The sequence below is a fragment of the Larus michahellis genome, chromosome 8 (genome assembly GCF_964199755.1).
Source record: "Larus michahellis chromosome 8, bLarMic1.1, whole genome shotgun sequence".
In the NCBI taxonomy this organism is placed as follows: domain Eukaryota; kingdom Metazoa; phylum Chordata; class Aves; order Charadriiformes; family Laridae; genus Larus; species Larus michahellis.
The window spans coordinates 11,358,819-11,379,900 of record NC_133903.1 but is presented as its reverse complement, the minus strand read 5'-3'; the positions used below and the strand labels follow the sequence as shown (position 1 = coordinate 11,379,900).

Here is a 21,082-nt window from a genome sequence, read left to right as displayed (position 1 = left end):
AGGTTAGGAAAACGTTTAAAATGAACGAAATATATTACTTTTATTATTATTATGCATTTAAAACCCAGCGCAGGTTCCACTCCCGGAGGCTGCGCTCTCACCCGCAGCCCGGCCCGCCCGCGGCCGCCATGTCGCCGCGCCGCCCCCCAGCTCGCACCGGCCCCCGCCGCCACACCAACATGGCGGCGCCGGGGAGCCACCCCGCAGCGCCCCCCCTTCTGCTCCGGGGCCGCGCCCCCGCCCCCGCCTCTCCCTGGGCAGCTTCTCCCTCCCCAGCTGCTGGGCCGCGCTCGGGAAAGCCGCCTCTCTCGGACTCACTTCCCCTGCGCCGGCGGGGCTTCTCTCGCCCGCGCCCAGGCACCGCCCCCGGCGGAGGAGGTGCCGCCCCCTCGCCGGCCCGGGGCCAGGCGGCGGCTCGCGGCAGCGGCCGCACGGCGGGCGGGACCTATGGCGGCGGAGGGGGACGCGATTCTGAGAGCCCGGGGCAGGACTCTGACCGCCTTCCGCCAAGGTAGGCACCGCGGGGTCCGCGGGAGCGCCTGGCGGAACCTCGGCATAGGGCTGCGGGTTCCGGCGGGCTCTCTTGCCCGCCGCGCAGCCGGGCGGGAGGGGCGTGCGGAGGGGAGGCCCGCGGCTCTCCCCGGCGGCAGCGGGAGGAGCGCTCCCCGCCGGGAAGGGGAGACGCGGGGCAGGCGCTCGGAGGGACGGGGACAGGGCCCTGGGCCGACTGGTGGCGCCAGGAAGGCCGCGATAGGGAGCCCCTGCCCGGGCGAGCAGGCGGCATTCGGCCTGTCGCTGCCAGGCGGCGGGAGCTCGGCCGAAGGCGGAGCTGTGGCAGGTAGCTGTGCGGAGCGCGCCTGGAGCCTCCCAAGTCCGTGCCCACCTCAGCCGGAGAGCAGAGGCGCCTGGAAGCGTTTGCCAGCGCGGGTGGCTCCGGCTCCCGTGGGCAAGGTGCCAGCAGGGTCCAACACCAGAGTCGTTCTAAAACGCTTGTCAGTGCTGCTAAACCCGGCTTGTGAAACTGTTAGTGCCAGCACTATGCTATTATGTGTTTGTACCTGCGGGGGTGACCTGACAGATTACAGGTGGCTCATTGTTTAGGTCACTTAAACGGAAGGCAGGTGTGCTATAACGGATGCAACTAGATAAGATCCCACTTCTTCGAGGTGCTACAGCCTCTCTCATGTCAGTGGCTGGTTCCTCCCCTGGGTTTCCAGGCTGTGCAGAGCCAGCACCGTTACCCCCTGGGCTGGTAGTGCCCGAGTGTAGGTCAGCTGTGTAGAAGACTTCCTTCTAGACTTACCTCCTCTCAGGTGAATTGGGTAATGAGGCCGCTGCCAAGCCAAAGATAGCAGCCACCTGCTGATATGGGTTCTTAGCTTGTGGCTGGACCAACAGAAGAGCATGTTGAACATCTATGTGTATCTCACCTGTTTGCAAAATTCTCCCAAGGGTGGAGGTTCTGCAGCATGCACGGGTTTTTCAGGTGCATAACAAGCTCTGTGTTAAGAAATCTTTTCCTATTGCCACACACGGAAGGTATTTTATTTCCTTGTATTTGTTTATAAATTACAAGTTGTATTACTTTGGTGAGGTGGGCAAGACTATTCAATCCCAACAATTTTGTGGTATTTTCTTGGCTTTTGTTGGAAATATTTGGCTTTGCTTGTTGCCAAATAAAGAAAAATCACTAACTCTAAGCATGTGAAGTATACGTATACAGTCATTCTGGCAACCTATTAATTGCAGATGGTGTGGTTGGTTTGGAACAGAATGCCTAGCATTTGTTGAGGGGACAGATGGCAGAGAAGCCATCTAGTTACATCAACTGTATAGTGAAATTGTAGCAAAATGAGTGTTCAAAGGCAGTGTAAAAAATTCTGAACAAAAGCTTCAAGTACTTCTTGAAAATTGCCTTAAACATGAAAAAAAAGTGATTTGGATATTTGTTTTCCAGGTGTGTTTCATTCTCCCAAACTGTCCTTGTATTCTTTAAATATTAATTAACTAACACTTTTCTTAATGACTGGTTGTTTTTAATCTTGTTCAGGACTTTTTAGGCTGTCATAGTCCAGCTGCCATCTTCGGGTACAACGTTTCTTTGTCAATAATTTACTTAGCTCTTTCTTAAGAGGCTAAAGTTCAACACAACCTTGTAATAACTAAACGATTGGGAAAAAAAAACAACAACAAAACAGAACAAAGGGCTGATAAAACTGAAGCAAAGTTTCTTGTGGTTTAGGGTGAAAATCAGTTATCTGTGTTTTGTTGTTTTCCTCAGTCTTTAGATTTTACTACTTCTTTAAACAGCTACCTATAGAAAACACTTACTACCCCTGCTGTGGCTTGGCACACTGTTTCCTTTCAAAATTTAGAGTCACCATTGCCTCTCAATGGTGACTTACTACCCTTCCACAGCCTGCGTGTCCCCTAATAGTAATTTGTTCAGTCTGCTTTCACATCACATGGAGGTTATACCTGTAACCTGCTCTAATCTATGCTTGATATGTGACATGTGTGAATCAGAAGCTCAAGGTTAGGGATCTAAATTAGCCATGTAGTTGAGGGAGCGTAGAAGCAAACAGTGAATAAATACCCTTCTTAATTGGCAAAGGACCTGTGTATGCCTTGGATTTACTTTTTAAATAAATTCTCTGTCTTTTCTACCCATGTGAAATTATGCTTCGGATGTCTACTACTTTTAGTATTTTAGTGAAGAAACAGGACCATATGTTTGAATAAATTCTGTCTTTACTACTTCTCAAAAAAAGTCATGGCTTTTTTGTTTTGGTTGTGTTTTTTTGTCCCAAGTATGCCAATAGCATGCTGTGCAAGGAATTCCTGTGAAAGTAGGTAGAACGCTTTTTTCAAGCAACTAAACAAGTGATAGTACGATCAGCTTAACTGGTTGAGAAGTGTCTCTGCTTTGAAACCTGTCTTTTGCTAGATTTACTGATGGTTCCAAAACCTCTATCTGGAACAGGCGGGTAACCGGTGTTTGTATACTCACATTCTCCGTTCCACAAATGATTTTATGTTCCTCTGTCATACCTCCCTCACCAGTCTTTAAGTTTATTCAGTTGCTTCTCATATTTTTTATTTTGCTCTCTTCCTTTCCTGTCTCTGCTTTTTTGCCATTACTGAACGTTGAAGTGACTTTTCTTTGTAGCACTTGCTAGAACTATCGTGGTTTCTGTGAAGTTGGTGGTGTTTTTCCCATGTGCACTGTCCTGCACTTTTCTGCATCCGCTTTCTTGAACACTCACTGTGCAGTGAAGTCTCTCCCCAATTCTAATTTTCATACTGCCAAATGGCTTAGTTTTAGCAAATTTTGCTTCCTCGCTATTCAATTGTTTTTAATATGTTGAACAGTATAGGCCCCAGTACAGATGCAGGTGGAATCCGTGTGTCTTGTCCATTTCTTTTTTTTCTTACCTTCTTTTTATTCATGCAAGGACTCTTGGGTTCCTTAAGAGTCTTTGGGGAATAACTGTCAGATACCTCTTGGAGACGGTATCAAGTGGATTACCCTTGTCCATATAAAAATTGCTGATTACTCTTTCTGAAGAATCAGTAAGTGCAGTAGTTACTGTCTTTGTTACCGTTTCCATTAACTTGCCTATACAGATGCCAGTTTTGCAGTCAGTAGTTTTGCTCAGGAAAGTAATTTAAATGTAGGTGTGATGCTGGCCATCTTCCCGCTCCTCTGGTGCTAAGGCAGTTTTAAGCAAGAGGTAACTCCCCAGGGGTTAGCTGTTTTTTCTTTTGAGTTCTTCTGTGGATGCCACCTAATCTGAGTGGTTTGTTATTGTTCGTGCCTATTTGTTGAATCATCTACTGATGTTTTGCTTTGAGACAGATAAGATGCACTGTTTGTAAGGAAGAATTCTGGCATTAGATCTTCACAAGGTCCTTCAAAATAAACATGGATACAAAAATTTACATTTTTTTTATGCTCTGCCTTTATCTTTTGTTGCATCTTGCTTGTCTGGAATATCTGTTAGCCTTGGTTAGTGTCTGGGAGGCTACCTATTCCTAATGCCTCTAAAAAGGCTTTACTACTTTTCAGATTTACGCTGTTTCCAACTGTTCTTCACTTTTTTTAGTTTGACTTCTTGGACTTTTGTATCTAACATTCCAGTGCATAAAATCTTTCCTGTGTTCTTAACTTGGATGCTTTAGCTTTTTGAATTATGCTGTCCTGCTCTTACTAGTGTCCTTATAGCTGCTGCTTATGTTTTTTAGTCAGTCTGGATTGTTTTTGGTGTTTCTGACATTTTTAGTAAATGCTGTGCATATGGTCTGAGCCTCTGGGACAGTGTCTTTGAATAGTTTCCATGCTGCCTTCAAGGATTTTTGCACTTTTTAAAAGCATCATAATTACATATAATTTGTCTTCCTTTGAAACTAAATACAACCACAGTTGATTTCTTATTTTTTCTTGCTTTCGCATGAGTGTTTGATTTTAGCGCATTATGATTACTGTTCTAGAGCTCTTCAACAGTAATATTTTTTGAGTGCTGATCAGAACTGTTTCCCAGCTAGCATATTCCATTCCCAGTACTGTCTTCAGCTCTCATATGAATTAGGCAAATTTATACGTGGGTTTCAAGCAACTTTCTGTGACTTCACCTTGTCATTATGCAAGCCACCCCCCTTCACACCTACAGTCATGGGCTGTAAAGTTTCTGTAATGAGTTTACATGTTAAATTTGGGGGTGGGCATAAAGGCATGACTAGAGTTTAGCATTCTGTAGCCCTCAGTACAAATAAACTGTATCTGGGGGGGCATTTCCTACCTTGATAGTTATCTAAGAAATTTAAAAGTATATCTCTTAAGAATAGTAGAGCTGCCTAATTTATTTGAAAAACTATATTCTGTCAGTGTTTCTACTGACATTATCTTTGTAGTTTAGGCTCACTGTACTTCATTTCTCCAATAATTGCCCTTTTAAAGGGTTTTATTTTTTCTGAAAAATGTATCTTGATACCTGTTTTGAATGGTTTTTTTTCCCTGATTCATAAAATTGCACCTTCCGTAATAGGTTGCATTGGTCATTCAGCAGAACCCTCAATAATATCATCTTTGGTAGTCTCTCAGGTACACATGGAAAATGTATCTGAAAAGAGTGCCTATTTCATTAGACTGAAATATTTTCTATTTGGACATGCAGACAATAACGATGGTGTTTTTGAAGCCATAATTACTGATAATGTTTTAATGTTAAACAAGGAATTATTAGGGAGTTAGTGCAAGTCCTTTATTGTTTTTCGAGCTATTTCTGGCCTGAAATGAAAACAAATTCCTTTAAAGATAAACTGCAAAACAATTGCAAGGAAAAAGTTTTTGCCTTTTGTATTGTTTATGAGATATAATTTCTGCCTTTGCTTAAAAGATTCCATTTTCCTTCCTGTCTATAGCTGCTTTAGAAAACCAAGGTTGTGTTTCTTGTCCAATTTTACCTAGAAAAAGAGTCAGAGGCACACTTTTTAAGCAGAGACAGCTCAAGGCAGGGAACAACGTACCTATTTCTGCTATTTTGTGATCTTTCAGAGAAGTGAAACTAATTCCCCTGGCAAACCTAATGTGAGAATGAGGGCGTTTTTCGTATTTATTAATGCCCGCAGTATAGTGAGCAAGCACTAGGTGTGTGTCCGTGTCCATTCTCCTCTGATACAATAGTGTCTATAGAGAAACTATGGCTGGGAGGAACTTTTCCTAACTAACTTGTTTCCATGAAATGCCATAGAGTGTAGAGGAAGATGAAAACTAATGTACTGCTGATACCAACCAATCTACTTTTAAAAAAAATCCCACCAAATATTGGAAATCCCACCAGTACTATGTGGCTGTGAGAGGCCAGCTTGCAGTGGTTTGTACGAGCAACCTCTGTGTATGTGTGTTCGTGATCCTTGTAGAGGGGAGAAGAATAGGGAGGAGAAATTAGGAAAAGCAAAAGGGGAAGAAATAAAGGCAAGGCAAGATATTAGCTATTGTCCTTTAGAAATACTGAGATTTGGCTTAAATCCTACTTATGTCCTTGAAGTGTCTTTTTGTGTGATCACAATACATGGCTGAGGTTTTCTCTTGTGAATTGCTGCTGACTACTTTGGCCCTTCACAGAATTAATCCTTAGACAAAATTAAGACGTTGGCACCATTTTTCAGCCTATGCTACTAAAAATACATTGCATTGATCCTCTCTCCATACTTTGGCATACATGGGAGCAGAAAAAGAGTGGGAAGCTATTGAAACTGAGGCATAGCAACATGTTCTGAAGTTGGACTTCTTCCGTGGCGATTAGCTGTGCATCTCTTAAGGAGGCCTGGGAACAAAACAGATTTGGAATAGGAGTTTTGTGTGGCTCAATGTGTAAGAGCAGTTCTGCAGACATTATTTGACCTTCAGAAATGGAAATCGCATGTACATCAGTTATCGGAGAAATCTGCTGACTTTTGTCTGGCGTTTGAATTTCTTATTGCTGTGGTGAATTCAGAAAGTTGCAAACAGCCTCTGTGCTCGTAGGGATGAAGAGCCAATGTGCAGGCATTCTCAGCTCTGCTGAATTTTGCAATGCAAGGGAGAAAGCAGAAAAAATTGTTTATTAATTGAATCCTAATCTTCTGTTGCTTTACCTAGCATGCACTTTGTCTAATACAACTATATAGCTCATCTAAAGGCATGAAAATTGGAACTCCTAGCAAGAAAGGTGCCTTTGAGATCATTGCCATAAAAGTCATTGCTGCTATGTTTGAAGGGAAGAAAGCAACTGTACGTGCTCTTTAATTGAAACCTTATGGAGTAACATCTAGGACCTGGATCACGACTAGATGATTACTGCAAAAACAGCTGTTCCCCTTCCCACCACTTGTGCCCAATGCTGTTTGTTACCAACCCTCTGCCAGACTTTGGCATCCCCCTAGGATAGCAACAGAATGATTTGTCTGAGCACTCTTCTTGTGATTCAGTGCAAAGTCCCAAAAAATGGTTCAAACAATATTTTGTGATGCTTGACTTACTGCTTAAGTAGACAAAGTTCATTTGCATGGCCTATAGTACCTGTTCTGCTTGAGGGTGCTAACAAGCATCTGGTAAGGGAGAGAAGAAGGGTACAGAAGTTTTGTTAATAATTATCTGAACACAGTCCATTGATAAATCATTTAATTGTTAGCCAAAAGACTTCTGGATCCATCTGTGGTAGTGGAAGATGCTTTTACATTCTGTTTCTCATTGCTACCCTCTTGCTGTATTGGTCTGTTGAAAGAGCACTCGTGCAGGTCTGCTCCTGGAGTTTTAAGCAAAATTAGCCAAATTGCAGTAGTTGCAGCACTTTAAACTTTAGTTGGACTGTCGTTAATGCCTTGCACACATAAGGAAAAACTGGCATGAACTCCTCTGCAGACAGACCAGTGAGGGCAATTACGAATTATTTTCTGGATGAGCTGTATTCAGAACAGGCTCAAGAGTTGGTGCAGGTGCAAGTTTGCACCAGTGGTGTTGTGTCAATACAGCTTTCTCCATGATATTCCACTTTTATTTATAGTACTTTATAGTAATTGAAGCACATTCCTGATAAACAAAACCTTAAGTTGTAAGTTTAAACCGAGTGTCCATGTATTATTTTTTTTCCCCATATATTCATTTGTTTCGTGGGGAACAAAATCAGTAACTACTAAACTAAACCAGTGAGTACTACTTGATAAGTAATAAACCAAATTCCATTAGCTTAAGTATTAGGTTTATTTTTTTAAAATAGGGTTTCTAGATGGAGTGATCAAATAACAAGACCAAGGTAGAAAATATTTATTCAACCTTACTGTTATTTTTGTAACTATTTGATAAATTACCAAATACCACAAGAATATATTTGACTAAGACCAGTTAATTAAACTAACATTTTAAGTAAATGTTATTTATGTAGCCCTGATTTCTGGATCTCTTCTGTTGTCTCTGTTTTCTTCATTTTATCTTTTTTCTTTCCTCCAGGAGAATATAGCATATACCTCTGCATGATTTTCAGTTCCTTTCTCTTTTCACCTCCTATGTCTTTCCTTTTCTCCCCACTCTTCTTCACCTCCACCCCTGCATCTTCTGTTTCTCCTTTCTTCTGCCACTTCTTGATTCTGTCTGTGTACTGAACTTCTCTTTTCAAATTCATCTTATCAGTGTCTCTCTCTGTGCCTCACGTGACCATCAGTCACCCACTCAAACCAGAGCATCTGTGCACACTCTTGGAAACATTCAGGTACTTAAACCTAGAGAGCTACTGTATTGGCATGAATATAAGGCAGGAAAAAAAATTAATTCATGAAGCATATATTAAATAGCCCCAGGTCTGGCCTTGCAACCTGTTTTGCATCAGCTCTGCATGCTCCCTGACAGCGCGCTGTCTGCTTGCCAGACTTCTCTCTGTTGAAACATAGTAAGTGAAGCTCCTTGTTACCTGGGACCTGGTCCAGTCCTGCTGCCTGTGCCAGCCAGCCAGCCTGCCTGACAGCTACCTGGTCTGCTGCAGGTGCCCCAGCTGCCTTTGGCCCCCAGACACCATCCCTGGGGCTCTGGAGAAGGAAACACAATATGTCTGTAATGGAAACACAATTTTAAAACAAAGACTAGCTGTCTTTTCTAAGTATTTCCTGCAAAAATAAATAGATAAATCTCTCTATTTTACTTAGACTACTATGGTAAAAATTACTGGCTTCAGATTAATCAATACAAAACAAGTAGATTTTGCGTAGCATTGATTGTCAATACTGTCTACTGCGTAGCTGGAAGAAGGGCAGGTGTTAAAAATCCTGCCATGTTGTTCAAAGACTTGAGCTTTTTTTCCCATTTAATGAGTGTGAGGATTGTGCCACTCCTCCAAAACAAGTTCCTGTTTCAGACTTTCCCTTTTTTCAGTTTTATTTTGTATAGGTCATAAAGGATTTCTGATGCAAGCTTTCTTAACTGTATCTTTTTTCTGTAGCTTTTCACTTATGAAAACTATAAGGTGATTTCTCTGTACAAACAATGCATTTGATGCAGCATGTAAGCTGTTTTTTATGGCAGTCGTATTTTGCCATGCGAGACATAAAATAAAAGCTTAAATTATTTTATGTCATTCAGCTGGTTCCATAAGGCTTCTATTGCAAACCCATGGATAGAAGGATCCATTTTACTACTTTGAATAAGTTATGTAATCGGAAAAGTTAATTTCATTTCAGAATTTAAAGCTAATAAATGGCTAAAAGTTTCTATCTATAAAATAAGTTGTTGTTATTTAGAATTAGGCAATGCTGGTATGAATTAACAGACTATAAATAATTTTGTTTAGAAATTAAATGCTACTTAAACTGAAACGTAGAAGCTTGTGTTTGGCAAAATGATCTGATGCCATAGCAACAGATGACAATTGCAAGCAGATTTTGGAAGTTGCCCACGTTCCTTCTCCCTCACCCCAGCATGTCTGTGGTGCAAGAGATGAATTCTGACCTCTGCTTTCTAACCTTCCTTGAAAGCAACAGACCCTGCTTCTTGCAAAGTAAGAAGCTCCAGTTCTAGATCACTTGAAAGAAAACCAAAAGTAAATTCATGTGATCGACATGCTACTTGCTTATGTACTCTTATTGGAAGATTAGTTTTGTGTCAAACTGTATTTCAGATCAGACTGACATAATATGGGAGTGTATTTATGGATTATATTTTAATTTGAAATAATTTGCTCCATTTTTTTTTTAGATTCAACTATAGATTGATGTAGTCTGAGTTTTTAACAGTTTAAATGCTGTTTAAAAAAAACCCCAGTAACACTAAATGTATTAAGCCAAATACAGCTGTCAAAACTGAAAGATTCAGGTTGCAAACAAATGCATTTAGACAGCTGGAGAAACCACAGTGTACTCATGTTTGTACTTTAATTCCAACTTGAGATGTAAGTCTAGGAAACAGGATACCCATTTGGGGTTTTAATTTATAGCCAACTGTTACTTTATTTGCTCAGTGTTGAGATTTTTGGGTTTTTTTCCTTAATGTGCTTGAAGTCTTTCGTATCACTCTTCTTTTCTGGTACTTGTTATTATAGCAGTCATATCAGAGAAACAAGGATACAAGAAAATTGTAGCAGTAAAAATTCTGTTGTACCCTCCATCTGCGCTGACTCTACTAATGGAAGTTTGATTCTGAGTTCTCACCTTTTTCTCATAGGTCTTGGGAGCTATTGTGACAGTTCTGATTTAGGTTTTTAGTTGTTGCTGCTAATTCTGATGTTGCTGGTATAATTAGATTAATATACTTTCGTTTATTGCAGCTACCCATCAGAGGAAAATGCTGTACTTCTGCCTTTATATTTGTTCTATATGAATGACTACAGAATTTTGTACTTTCATTAAAATGGCCTCAGCTTACTAACTTATTTAGGTGAAGAGCAATTAATTTAATGATGCATGGAAACTTTCATTCTTCCTAAATTTTCTCTAGTGCTTAATATTCTTTTTTTTAATTTCTCTCTTTTCTACTTAGATGATGAGTACCAATGGAAGGGGCCCTTCTACTTCATCCAAGGAGCAGATCCTCAGTTTGGACTGATGAAAGCTTGGGCAGTTGGAGACACTAACAATGGAGATGATGAATGGGGAGAAGAAATCAAATTAGCAGAGCAAGCAGTGCAGGCCATTAACAAACTAAACCCTAAACCCAAGTTTTTTGTGTTGTGTGGAGACCTTATCCATGGAATGCCAGGTAAGGCAATTAAAAGTGTAGAGTGGGGATCATAACTCCACTTTTGTTATATTTCAAATTGGCAACAAGGCTAACTTAATTTCCGTGACTTCATAATATTCTTTCATAGGATTTGGTACGCTAATGTTTTGGTGCTTGGGGGGAAAAAAAGCATGTTTTGTAGATGATTCCGGAGCTGTTATTCTGACTTCTGTATCTGACTTCCTGTATCATTCATTTTAGGGGTGTATTTTTTTTAGTTGCTTTTTTTTCAGTGGGCCTGAGGAAATTTTCGTTAAAATAAAAGTCCTAAGACACATTAAAATTCTTTTTTCTAAACAAATTGCTTTGAGAAGACACACAGGGCCTCTAGCCACTGGGGAAAAACAATGCCAAGAACAGAACAAAAAAATAGCTGTGGCTTTTTGAGTACCTAGGGTGGGTGACGCTCAGAATTCTCAGGCTTTCTAATACTTCACAAATTCAACTGCTTCAATATTTAAATTCTTAAAATAATAAAAGTCAGCAAATTCAAGTTTTAGCGTTCTGCCCTGTTGCTGTGGGCAGAGAAACACACGAGACCAGTGTGTTTCTGTGTACAGTCAGAGGAAGAACAACAGACCATCTAGAAAGGTGGATTATGAAGTTTGACAGTTAAAACTTTAAAACAGGCTGGTAATATTTTATATTTTAAGAAGATAAATTCTCTTCTTGGAAGTGAATGAAAAAGTGATGTTACCAGTTGACAAATGGTCTCAAAAGCAGATCTAAGCACAGTATTTTACATTTGTTAACCTTGATAAGAAGCAGAGCTGCAGACAGCCTTAGCTACATAGCTGACAGCACAACAATCCACCAAGTGAGCTTGCAAATACAGTCGTGTGCTTTATCCTACGTTCTTGCTTTGCGCTCCACTTGCACCTGAGGTGGTGCTTCCCAGCTCTTGTTTGCACACAGCAAGGCTTTGAGCCTGTTAGAGACCTTTCACTAATTCCTTCAGTGTCCCACAAAGTGGATTTCAAAACCTTACCTGTCAAATTGATTGACATTATTTATAGGCTACAGAGTTTCTTTTGACCAGAACATGATTTTAGCAATAGAGTGGGAAAGTGTAAAAACCAACAGATTTAAGCTTGGTAGAATCTACTGTGTAAAACCTCAGTAGCTTGATCATAATATAAAGTCTGCCATTATGTAGTTGTTTTATTGGTTTATGTTCTTGCAGTAATTTTGGAAGTATAGGTTTGATCCAGAATCATAAAATAATCTCTTCCTAAGAATCATCTGGCCTTCCTATAGCAGATTTTTAATAAGTATTGCAATTAAGACTTCTAACCTGTGTAAGTGTTCCAAATATGTTTTCTTCAGTATCCCCTGTAAGAGGAAGAAAATGCAGGACGAATAATAGGTGTTCTACATCCTATCGAAGAGGATCTTTCACTCACAAATTTAAATAATCCAGGAAGCTAAGTTAATACTATTTTACCTGGATATTTCTGAAAGGCTCATAAAACAATGCAGAGTTCTGAGTACTTTTGTCTATAATGACTTTAAACAATGTTATGCTAACGCTTTTCTGTTGATAGAAGGTCAGTGCTAGCTATACAGAGCCAGCAATTTTCTGACTTCTACTGGGCACTGAATAGCTAGATACAATAAATAAGTCTTGCGTTTGGCAGGTTTTGTTTTGTTTTTTTTTCTAGTAATGGATCTCTGTAGCCATTATTGTCCATTTTAGCAGTGTATGTCTCAGACTTTCCTAGTATTTAAATATAAACCTGTCAGGGTTTTGCAAAACTTTATCATGTATTCATTTTGCTAACAAACATGTAAAAGAAACTGAATGGATTGTACTGAGATCACTTATATTGTGTGATGCATGTGTGTATAAATATTTGAAGCTGCCTAGTGCAATTTCCAAGAACCTGCAAGAAAGAGCACTTCATTACTTGATGATCCTAAGGGTCTTTTCCAGCCTAAATGATTCTATGATTACCTCACTTGAGCCATCATATTTTAATTCATCTAATAATTTATTGTTGATTGAAATTATGTTCTCTAATACTTTGTAAGCCTGCATTATCATGCAGTTATATAAAATAGTTAAGGAAATGTACTACTAAAAGGAATTTTAAAATATTCAACTGGAACAATGACTTATTTCATTAGTGCCTTTGTGTTTATACAATGGCTTGCTGTGCCATGAGTTTGTAAACATATAAGTACAATTTAACAAATTGTACATGTAAGTACAATTTTACAGTTAACTGTTTGTCTTTCTAAACTCATGAGAGAGATGAAAGTAAATTGCTCTACTGCGCAGGTAGTAGATTAGCGCTCTCACTAGTGGCCTAGAGGGGCAGGGAGATGTGTGATACAGCAGGGGAGACAGAAATGCAGATTCAGAAAAATACTTCATAGAAGATAAATCTAAATCTGTGTGTATGTTTAAAAGAATTTATCGTAGAATCATAGATTGGTTAGATTTAGAAGGGACCTTAAAGATCATCTAGTAACACTTAGCAATAATAGGTTTTTCAATGGACTTTTTCCTACGTTTTCCTCTTGCTTACTTAGCTTATGGAATAGAAACTCCTTCAAAATACAAAGAGTTAACGAAACTTACAGAAAATATATTTTAAAGCAAGGCACACATGCTGTTTTAAAAATGTCTTACCAAGATACTTAAAATTTCTTTGGTTTGGCTTGTTAATAGCTGTTACTGTACAAGACATTGCAAGATATTGGCATTAAGAACCCGAGATGTTGGCCCTATAAGAACTTATTTGCTGCATATTCTTTTATCAAGATAGACATCCTCTAATGTTAGAAATGAAAATTTTCCACATTCCTTGCAGTGAAAGGTTTTGGAAAACTTGGAAATACTGAAGTCGCGTTATAAAGTTTTCTGCCACGTTGCATGCTAAACTCTAGCGATTGAGGTGACTGCCTTCTCATGAAGGAATGAATTTCTTAGATTTCTTCTCTTACACGGGTACGCGTTTAAACTGCTACTGTATTTCTGCATCAGTTATGACACAGATAAAAAGCAGCAGCCATTATATTACACTGTCATATGGCACAAGTCTCTCCATTAATTCCAGTACTAATTCTGTGCTTGAGATTTAATCCATTTAAACAATTCTAACTTTAAGTGAAGACACAATGAGATAAAAAAGCTGTGAGCAACTGATTAAACTATTTCAAAAATTTTAGAAAGAGTTCCATTTCAAAATTATAAGAGTAATATTGAAATTTGCCAGCACTTTCATTATTTGTTACAACAAAAATTTGAAATTGTAAGAATTCTTTTGTAAGTTAATGAAAAAGAGCAAACAGACTAGCTAAGAATTTTTATAGCCAATAGCTTTTCAGATAATTTGAACACACAAATGTTTCCAGAATTGAAGACAAGTAGTAATATTTCTTTCCATGGAGTAATTTAAGTATTTTCACTGTTCTAGCCAAGGATGTTTAGACCTACGTAATGCATCTCTGTAGGAAAGTGGTACTGTAATCATTTCGTGCTTCTCCACTAAGGAGTGTCTCCAAGAATAATTGCTGTGTCAATTCCCTTATGTTATTCAATAAAATGAAGGATTAAAAATTCATTTTTTCAGTAGGCAAAACTCAGAAATGACATGAGACAAGACATTGATTTAAGTGTAACAATTGAGAATTTGGCTTGTACATGCATCTTATTTAATGTTTCAAATTGCCTTTTAAATCACTTGGGTATATCAGCTATATTAAAACTGAAAACATCAGTGTTAATGAAATTGTATCACAGTTACTATTGCAGCATGGTTATTGAAGAAAGCTCCAGTCAACTGAAGTTCAGCTATATTTTACTATCCGTTGGCCAATGTCTGTCAAGTTCTTTGGATTATACTGCTTTATAATCAATGCCTGTCAAAAAAAGAGGGGGAAAACCCCCAGATCCTCCTCTCTTCTCTTAATACATTTTATCATGGAGTACTAAGTGTAAAGTTTATGATGACTGTTTTAAAGCGTACACTGTAGCTGTTTAACTGAAGCAATGTTGAGGCCTTTTGCAAAGGAACTCCAAGAAATCTCAGAATTCCATCAGCTAGAAGTGATGAACAGAATCCTGATCAGCTGGGAAGCAATCAGGCATGGCACTTGGAATCCATTACAGATGTCATTAGAGCAACGAAGTAATCAGTGCCAGTATCTTGGTATTTAGCTGCTGATTAAGAGTAGTTTGTACTCTGAATATTATTTTCAGAGGTTTTTCTTGATTACATAATCAAGAATAGGATATCTATTCCTGGTAATGCTAATATTGTGGTACACAATCAAGAATTTTAAGCAATACCTTATAGTGGAACTGTGTTACTGAAAATAATTTCTACAAACTCTACAACTACTAGATATGCCATGGTAATGAAAGACTTAACTTCTGAAGACATTTGTGTGCATTAAGTTAGTGCACCATAACTTAGTATGGCAAAAATTGTAATCTGCAAAATGCAAAATATTGTTGATTGGATAATGTGGTTTTTTTCACTGCATTTTTCTAAAACTCTGGAAATTTATTTCTAAAAGTGTTTTTTCCTCATATAAAGTTGGAACCTTTTGTTTTGTTGTATGACAACTTCCCGTATTGTTCCATTAACCAATACCCTTTGAGCCTAACAGTCCAGCCAGTTTTTTGTCCATCTAGTTCTCCACTCATCTAGACTGTAACATCCTAACTCCACAACCTTTTGATGATTATAGAGAGATGCCTCATGGTGACATCAGACAGCTCTCTCACGACTCTTGGATGATCCCATCAGGTCCCATGGACTTGCTTGGATTGAAATTTCTCAGGAGATTCTTGGCTTAATCCTGTTTCACTACCAATATTTCCTCTGCTCCTTTAACTCTGGGAGAACATTTCAGTGAAGACAGGCAAAAGAAGCACTGAGTACCTGTCACTTGTCACTCAGCAGTGGGCCTGTATTTTCTTTGTTTATTATTGTATTGCTAAAGTAGTAGTAGAAGCTTTTGCTGCCCATCGTGCCCCTTGCTAGGTTCAGCCCTCTGTGAGCTTTGGTTTTCCTGACACTAGCCCTGCATGACCAGGTCCTTTTTCAGTATTCTTCCTTTCAAGTCCATCTTTGCTTTGATCTCCCTTTTACATCCTTTTTCTTCATTTAGCCAAGTCATTCTCCTTATAGTCTACTTGTTCCACCCCACCGAGTTCCCTGAACAAGCCAGTCTGCTGTCCCGAGCCCCCAGACCTGCTGTCCAGCTTCCTTACTACCCTCAGGATCTTGAACTCCACTTTGGTGCCTGCTACAGTCAAGGCTGACAGGCATTAACACATCCCCTGGCACTTCTGTGTTTGTGGGTAGCAGGACTAGCAGAGTGGGCCCTAGTTGGCCCATCTATGTCAAGATGTTGTCCCAGACTCCCTCCTGGATTGCTGTCTGCAGATGTCAGGGAGGTTAGTCTCCCACAAGAGCCAGGGTCTGTGATCTAAAGACTTTTTCAAGTTGTTTATAGAAGACTTAATCCACTACTTTGCCCTTGTTGGGTGGTCGGTAGCAAAACCCTGCTTTTGGTGTCTGACCTCTCCTCTGGTCCTGGCTGACAAAGTGTGAGCCTGGTGTCTGTTCCACAGAATAGCTCCCTCCATACATTGAGGGCAAACTCTCCTGCCTTCTTTCTTCCCTGTTTCAGTACAACATTGAGGCATTGTGCTTCCTTCTTCGTACCATACCTCAAGTGTAGATTGGTGTCCAGGAAACAGCTTCTGCATTTCAACACCTTTTGCTACAACAGCAGAGAATTCAGCTGTTTGCAGTCAAGGTCACCCTGCTGAAGCCATGGAGAAACACTGACTTGTGAAGTTGAGAATCTAGCAGCTATTTTTATGTAGCTGAATTCCTTCGGATGCAAAAAACCTGCATTTTTTTTAATGATACCACTGCTGTCTGTAACTTGATAGACATCAGTTCTATCCCGAAAAATTCTTTATGTGATGTAGCTTTAATTATTTTTCATTAATTGCTCTGCTTACATGGGTGAGAGAACAAGAAAGGCAGCAAGTCTGCAAACTTTACTTAGCTCTGTAATAAAATGTAGCTGTTTAGAGACTAAATGAAACAAGACTTGTCTAATAACGTGTATAATCAAAAAAACTGATAGAACTTGATTAAGCTTGATCTGTTAGCAGTGTGATAATGGATCAGTGAGCAAGTAATGTTTATGCTTGCAGTTTTAGATTCATTTGTGTGTATATGTTAATTAGAAGGAATCAAAATCACTAGAATTGAGTATTATGGCACTCGAAGTACACTGTGAATACTTGGGCTAATTCCTTTAGTGAAGTGAAGGCATAATCTAATATACACATTTCCTGTCCAGGTCAGTGCTATATAATCTGACATCAGCCTTTTCAGTCGATTAAGTTTAAGTAGTGACATTTTTCTTTTTTTTTTTCTCTTACCTTTGTTTTATATTATTGTTTAACTAAACGCTTTCAAACTGTTATTTATAACACATTTCTGAAACATTTAATTCTGGTGAAGATAGCTTTAGCTCTGGCAAGGTGAGTGGAAACAGCATCTGAGAGATCAGAGCTGTGAGTGTTGTGCTCTGCTTCAGAATTCCTTTGTTTTGCTGAGAGGTGGGGAGGAGGAGGATTCCCACATCACTTGCATCAGCTATTTCAAAGGTCCTTTCTCTGAAGGATCCACCTTTTTTTTTTTTCTATCCACTTGCAAAGAACAAATCAATCTAGACAACCTTGTAAGTGATGACAGGAGACTAAGCCACTGTATTTGAGATAAACTGAATTCAAATACAAGAATTCTGTTCTCTGGTTATCTGACATGCCTAGTGAATTAATTATGATAGTACTTCTTCCTTTTTAATTAATCTGCCTATACTTTCATTTCTCTCATTAGCTTCAGAAGCAATTGTCCATCTTGCTATCTAGTTTGATCACAAGATAAGCAGGTGTGCCTATTCATGCTTTCTTACTCCTTCCCAAGGTCTGGTGGTGTGGGGCTTTTTTTTGCATTGAATTTTATTCATTCTATAGCTGATAAAAATACTTAAGTGACCTTACTCATTTCAGATGCTTCTAGTAATTTTTTTAAAAACTTACCTTTCTTAGCTCTCTTCAATCACTTGTGCTGCATTCCCCTCCTCTAAGGCAGAGGCTGTGGGGAGGGAGGGAAGCTGCAAGAAGCTGTTTTCCTGTTTACTGGTCCAGTATCAAAAATTTAACTGTGCTGTTCAACAAAACAGGTTGTACAATGTTTAAAATTATTTGTCTAGAGAGTATTGCTGGGTAGACCCAGCTTTCAACTTAATTTTGTCCAACTTTTTGGATAGTTGGATAGTTCTTGTTTAAACCACCAATGTCAGGCAAAGCCTGGATGGTTCTCTATCTTAGGGTAACAACATGGATTTGGTCAGAATATTGGTACCTTAAAGCATGATAAAATGTACCTGCTTTTATAAATGTCTCTTTTGTAAAAGGAACAAGTTAAAACATCTGATTGTTTCAATCAGCTTTACAGAGCTGCAATCATATTTGATAACGTTTTCTTACCGCTTCCTGGTGTGCTTGTTGTGTCTCTCGCTCTCTCTGTTGAGCCACAGTTGGATTGTAAGATCTTCCAGGATTGTGTCTGTTACATATTTTCATGTTTTTACTGTGCCTTCTAATGTATGTTTTAGGTAGTGAGCACAACAAAAAGTGCCAGAAGAACTTCCAGACAGAAAGCAGGAGCACACCTATGGAGCTGGACAGGATTAGGCTGCAGCTAAGGGAGATTGTTAGAGTCTAGATGTCTAAATTGCAGTTGAGGCACCTACATAATTCTTTTCCATATCTGTCTATAAAATTTAAATGTGCTAAAAAGAATAGTAGTGTAGCAACAACTGCTGTTTAATCCAACAGAGATCCATATGGCTGAGGCAACACAGAAGATACATAGTCTTGTATTTGTAATATAACTTTAGAGACTCAACAGGAGGGAGCAACTGTCTGCTGATCTTGATGGAGAAAGTGAACTGTGACGTGCATCAATCTTCTGCAGAGAGATGGTACTTATAGGTACAGTTTCCCATAGTCTGTTCCATAGGTGCATTACAGCCAGTTACAGGTATAAATTGGCCAGTATCAATTTAAAACGTATGGCAACCCCCTCATCCTTTGGGAATACCATTTCATACTTTCCTTTTGCTCAAGACCTCCCAAATTTTTAAAGAGGATGTTAATTATCCTGGGCAATTACAGAATGGTCACATAGATGTGCAAATGCCATTGTTCCCTGGGAGCACAGTCAGAAGAGTATTGCCATTGCTACCTCTTGGCCACCGGCTAGTGTGCTTTGGGCTGACTTTGCAGTGCCCCAGTTCTGGCTTTTTGGGCTGCCTGTCAGCTTGTTATGGGGGAACTTGCTGTGGGAACTGGAGCTTGGGGCTAGGCATGTGTTGTTACCATGAACAGTTTAAACATGAGGTGATGGGAAACACCTTGACAATTGAGAGACAAGCTGAAAACAGAGCTCCCCAAACTATAAGCAGCTCATTGATGGTCTGTTACTCATCGCTGAGGCAGTGCAGCCTTGAGAGCTGGAAAAAGACTGCTTTAAGTGTAATGGGGGAAAAAAGCTGCCAGGTAGCGGGCAAAGCACCTGCTGCAGCTGGGGAAAGCAGTGCCCTTGAGCACCATGTCATGTGTTGTGGCAAACAGGTATGGACTACATGGAAAGTCTGGTATCCTGTAAAAAAATAAGATAATGAATTTGGGAGGGAAATGTCGCTGTCACAGAATAACTGTGAGATTGCTGGAGACGCAAATGCACTGCCTGCTTCAGCATCCTTCCCTATTTCTCTCTACCTTTGCCTGCTCTCCTCTGCTTCAGGCATCCTGGTCCCTGCCTACCTGACTGGTTTTTGTGGCTGTCCCACTCTCTGCCTGCCGCTTCCAGGGACCCCAGCTCTTCCGGGGCATTCTCACCTGCCAGCCAACTCCCCATGACTGCATGCAGTCCTCTCGGTGTGTATGCATCTCTGGTGCATGTTTTTCCCCCACAAGTTCTGCATGTTTCACTAACACTCTGACCCTTCCATAAAGCCTCAATAAAGCTTATCAGCTCAATTCAACTAATTACAATTTTGGGCACCACTCTGTTCTTCATATGAAAAGCAAAACTGCTGGCTATGTGTCTCCTCAAAATTATGTACCCTAGCCTGTCTTCCATGCAAAGGGTGTTTTTTTCAGAAAATAATACAGGCAATGATATGCACCCAGATTTTTAAAAGTGGGTACCAAATATTGGGATTCTGAGTTCATATTTAGGCAGCAATTCAGGGACATGATTTTCAAATCAGCACTTCTCTGTTTGACTTTTGTTTGACAATTTGATGATCAGGATACAAGACGAGCTGGGCATATTGGCTTTTATACAATCAGTACCTCTTATAAGCTCTGACAAGTACACTGTAGAGAGTGAAGTTATTTACGTTCAGAATAGACAGCCTCAGAGCTGATGGTTCTGGTGTCCAGACCGCGGTATGGCTTCATTTCTGTTTATAATCACTGTGACATTTGAAGGCATCCTCTCTCTTGAGAGAATTACTAACTGGATAATCCTGAGCCTCTTTCGCATGCCCAGATTTGATGCGCAGCTGCCACAATCCAGAATATTTCTGTCTCTTGTTTCTGTTAAATATTGAGTACGTTAGTGCTTCCTCCAGAAGTATAGTTTTTATATATACTAAATCTTAAAGCATAGGCTGCAGCATATAATAACAAACACCTGCCTTAAAGGGTAACTAAGAAAACTCTTTTAACTTGCTGAGTTTTCTAAATCAAAGGGAAAGCACATACTATAGCAAATGCTTTTAGTCAAAGCATTATTGTTTAAAATCTGTCATGAATATCCTAAATTCTGTTACTTAAACAGTCTTGGGCTTGACCAGGAAAGGTCAGTGAATACTTCGTTTCAGTAAGAGCTGAACTTGGTACCTCCCATGAAGTCCTACCTGTCTTTCGGTTTTGGATGCAATAAAAAGGAACGCTGAGATAATACTGAGTTTCACAACTCTTATTATATTTGATAAAGTCCACAGTCATTTGCATGTGTGTGTTCTTCCTTCTTAGGAAATATTTCACAGACGTTTAATGTACAAACTTGTAAATTTGCAATTGTTTTGCAGTCGATACAGCCTGATGTCCTTTCTAGGAGGCAGACTGCTGTACTTGTACGTTATTACATCAGATATGAACTAGCTTGTTCACATTTCAATAACTGAGTGGTTGGGAGATTTGGAGATTTGCTGCTGGTGGGTTTTGCACACAAGATGTGATATGAATGTAATGCTGAAATCTGCATGCAAATGCACAAGCTA

The 21,082-nt window shown here is 39.8% G+C and overlaps 1 protein-coding gene across 4 annotated transcripts in view; it reads left to right on the top strand.

The window, feature by feature from the left end:
• Positions 1-21,082, top strand: part of CPPED1 (calcineurin like phosphoesterase domain containing 1) — a 105,981-nt gene that overhangs the window by 55,914 nt on the left and 28,985 nt on the right. The window contains exons 1-2 of one of the 4 annotated variants that reach the window (XM_074599548.1): positions 216-511; positions 10,502-10,720. In XM_074599548.1, the coding sequence (XP_074455649.1) occupies positions 448-511; positions 10,502-10,720 (283 nt within the window). In that variant the 5' untranslated portion in view covers positions 216-447. Of the gene's footprint in view, positions 1-215; positions 512-8,181; positions 8,247-10,501; positions 10,721-21,082 lie in introns of those variants that run through there. The other 3 variants (XM_074599545.1, XM_074599547.1, XM_074599546.1) reach the window with 3 other exon arrangements.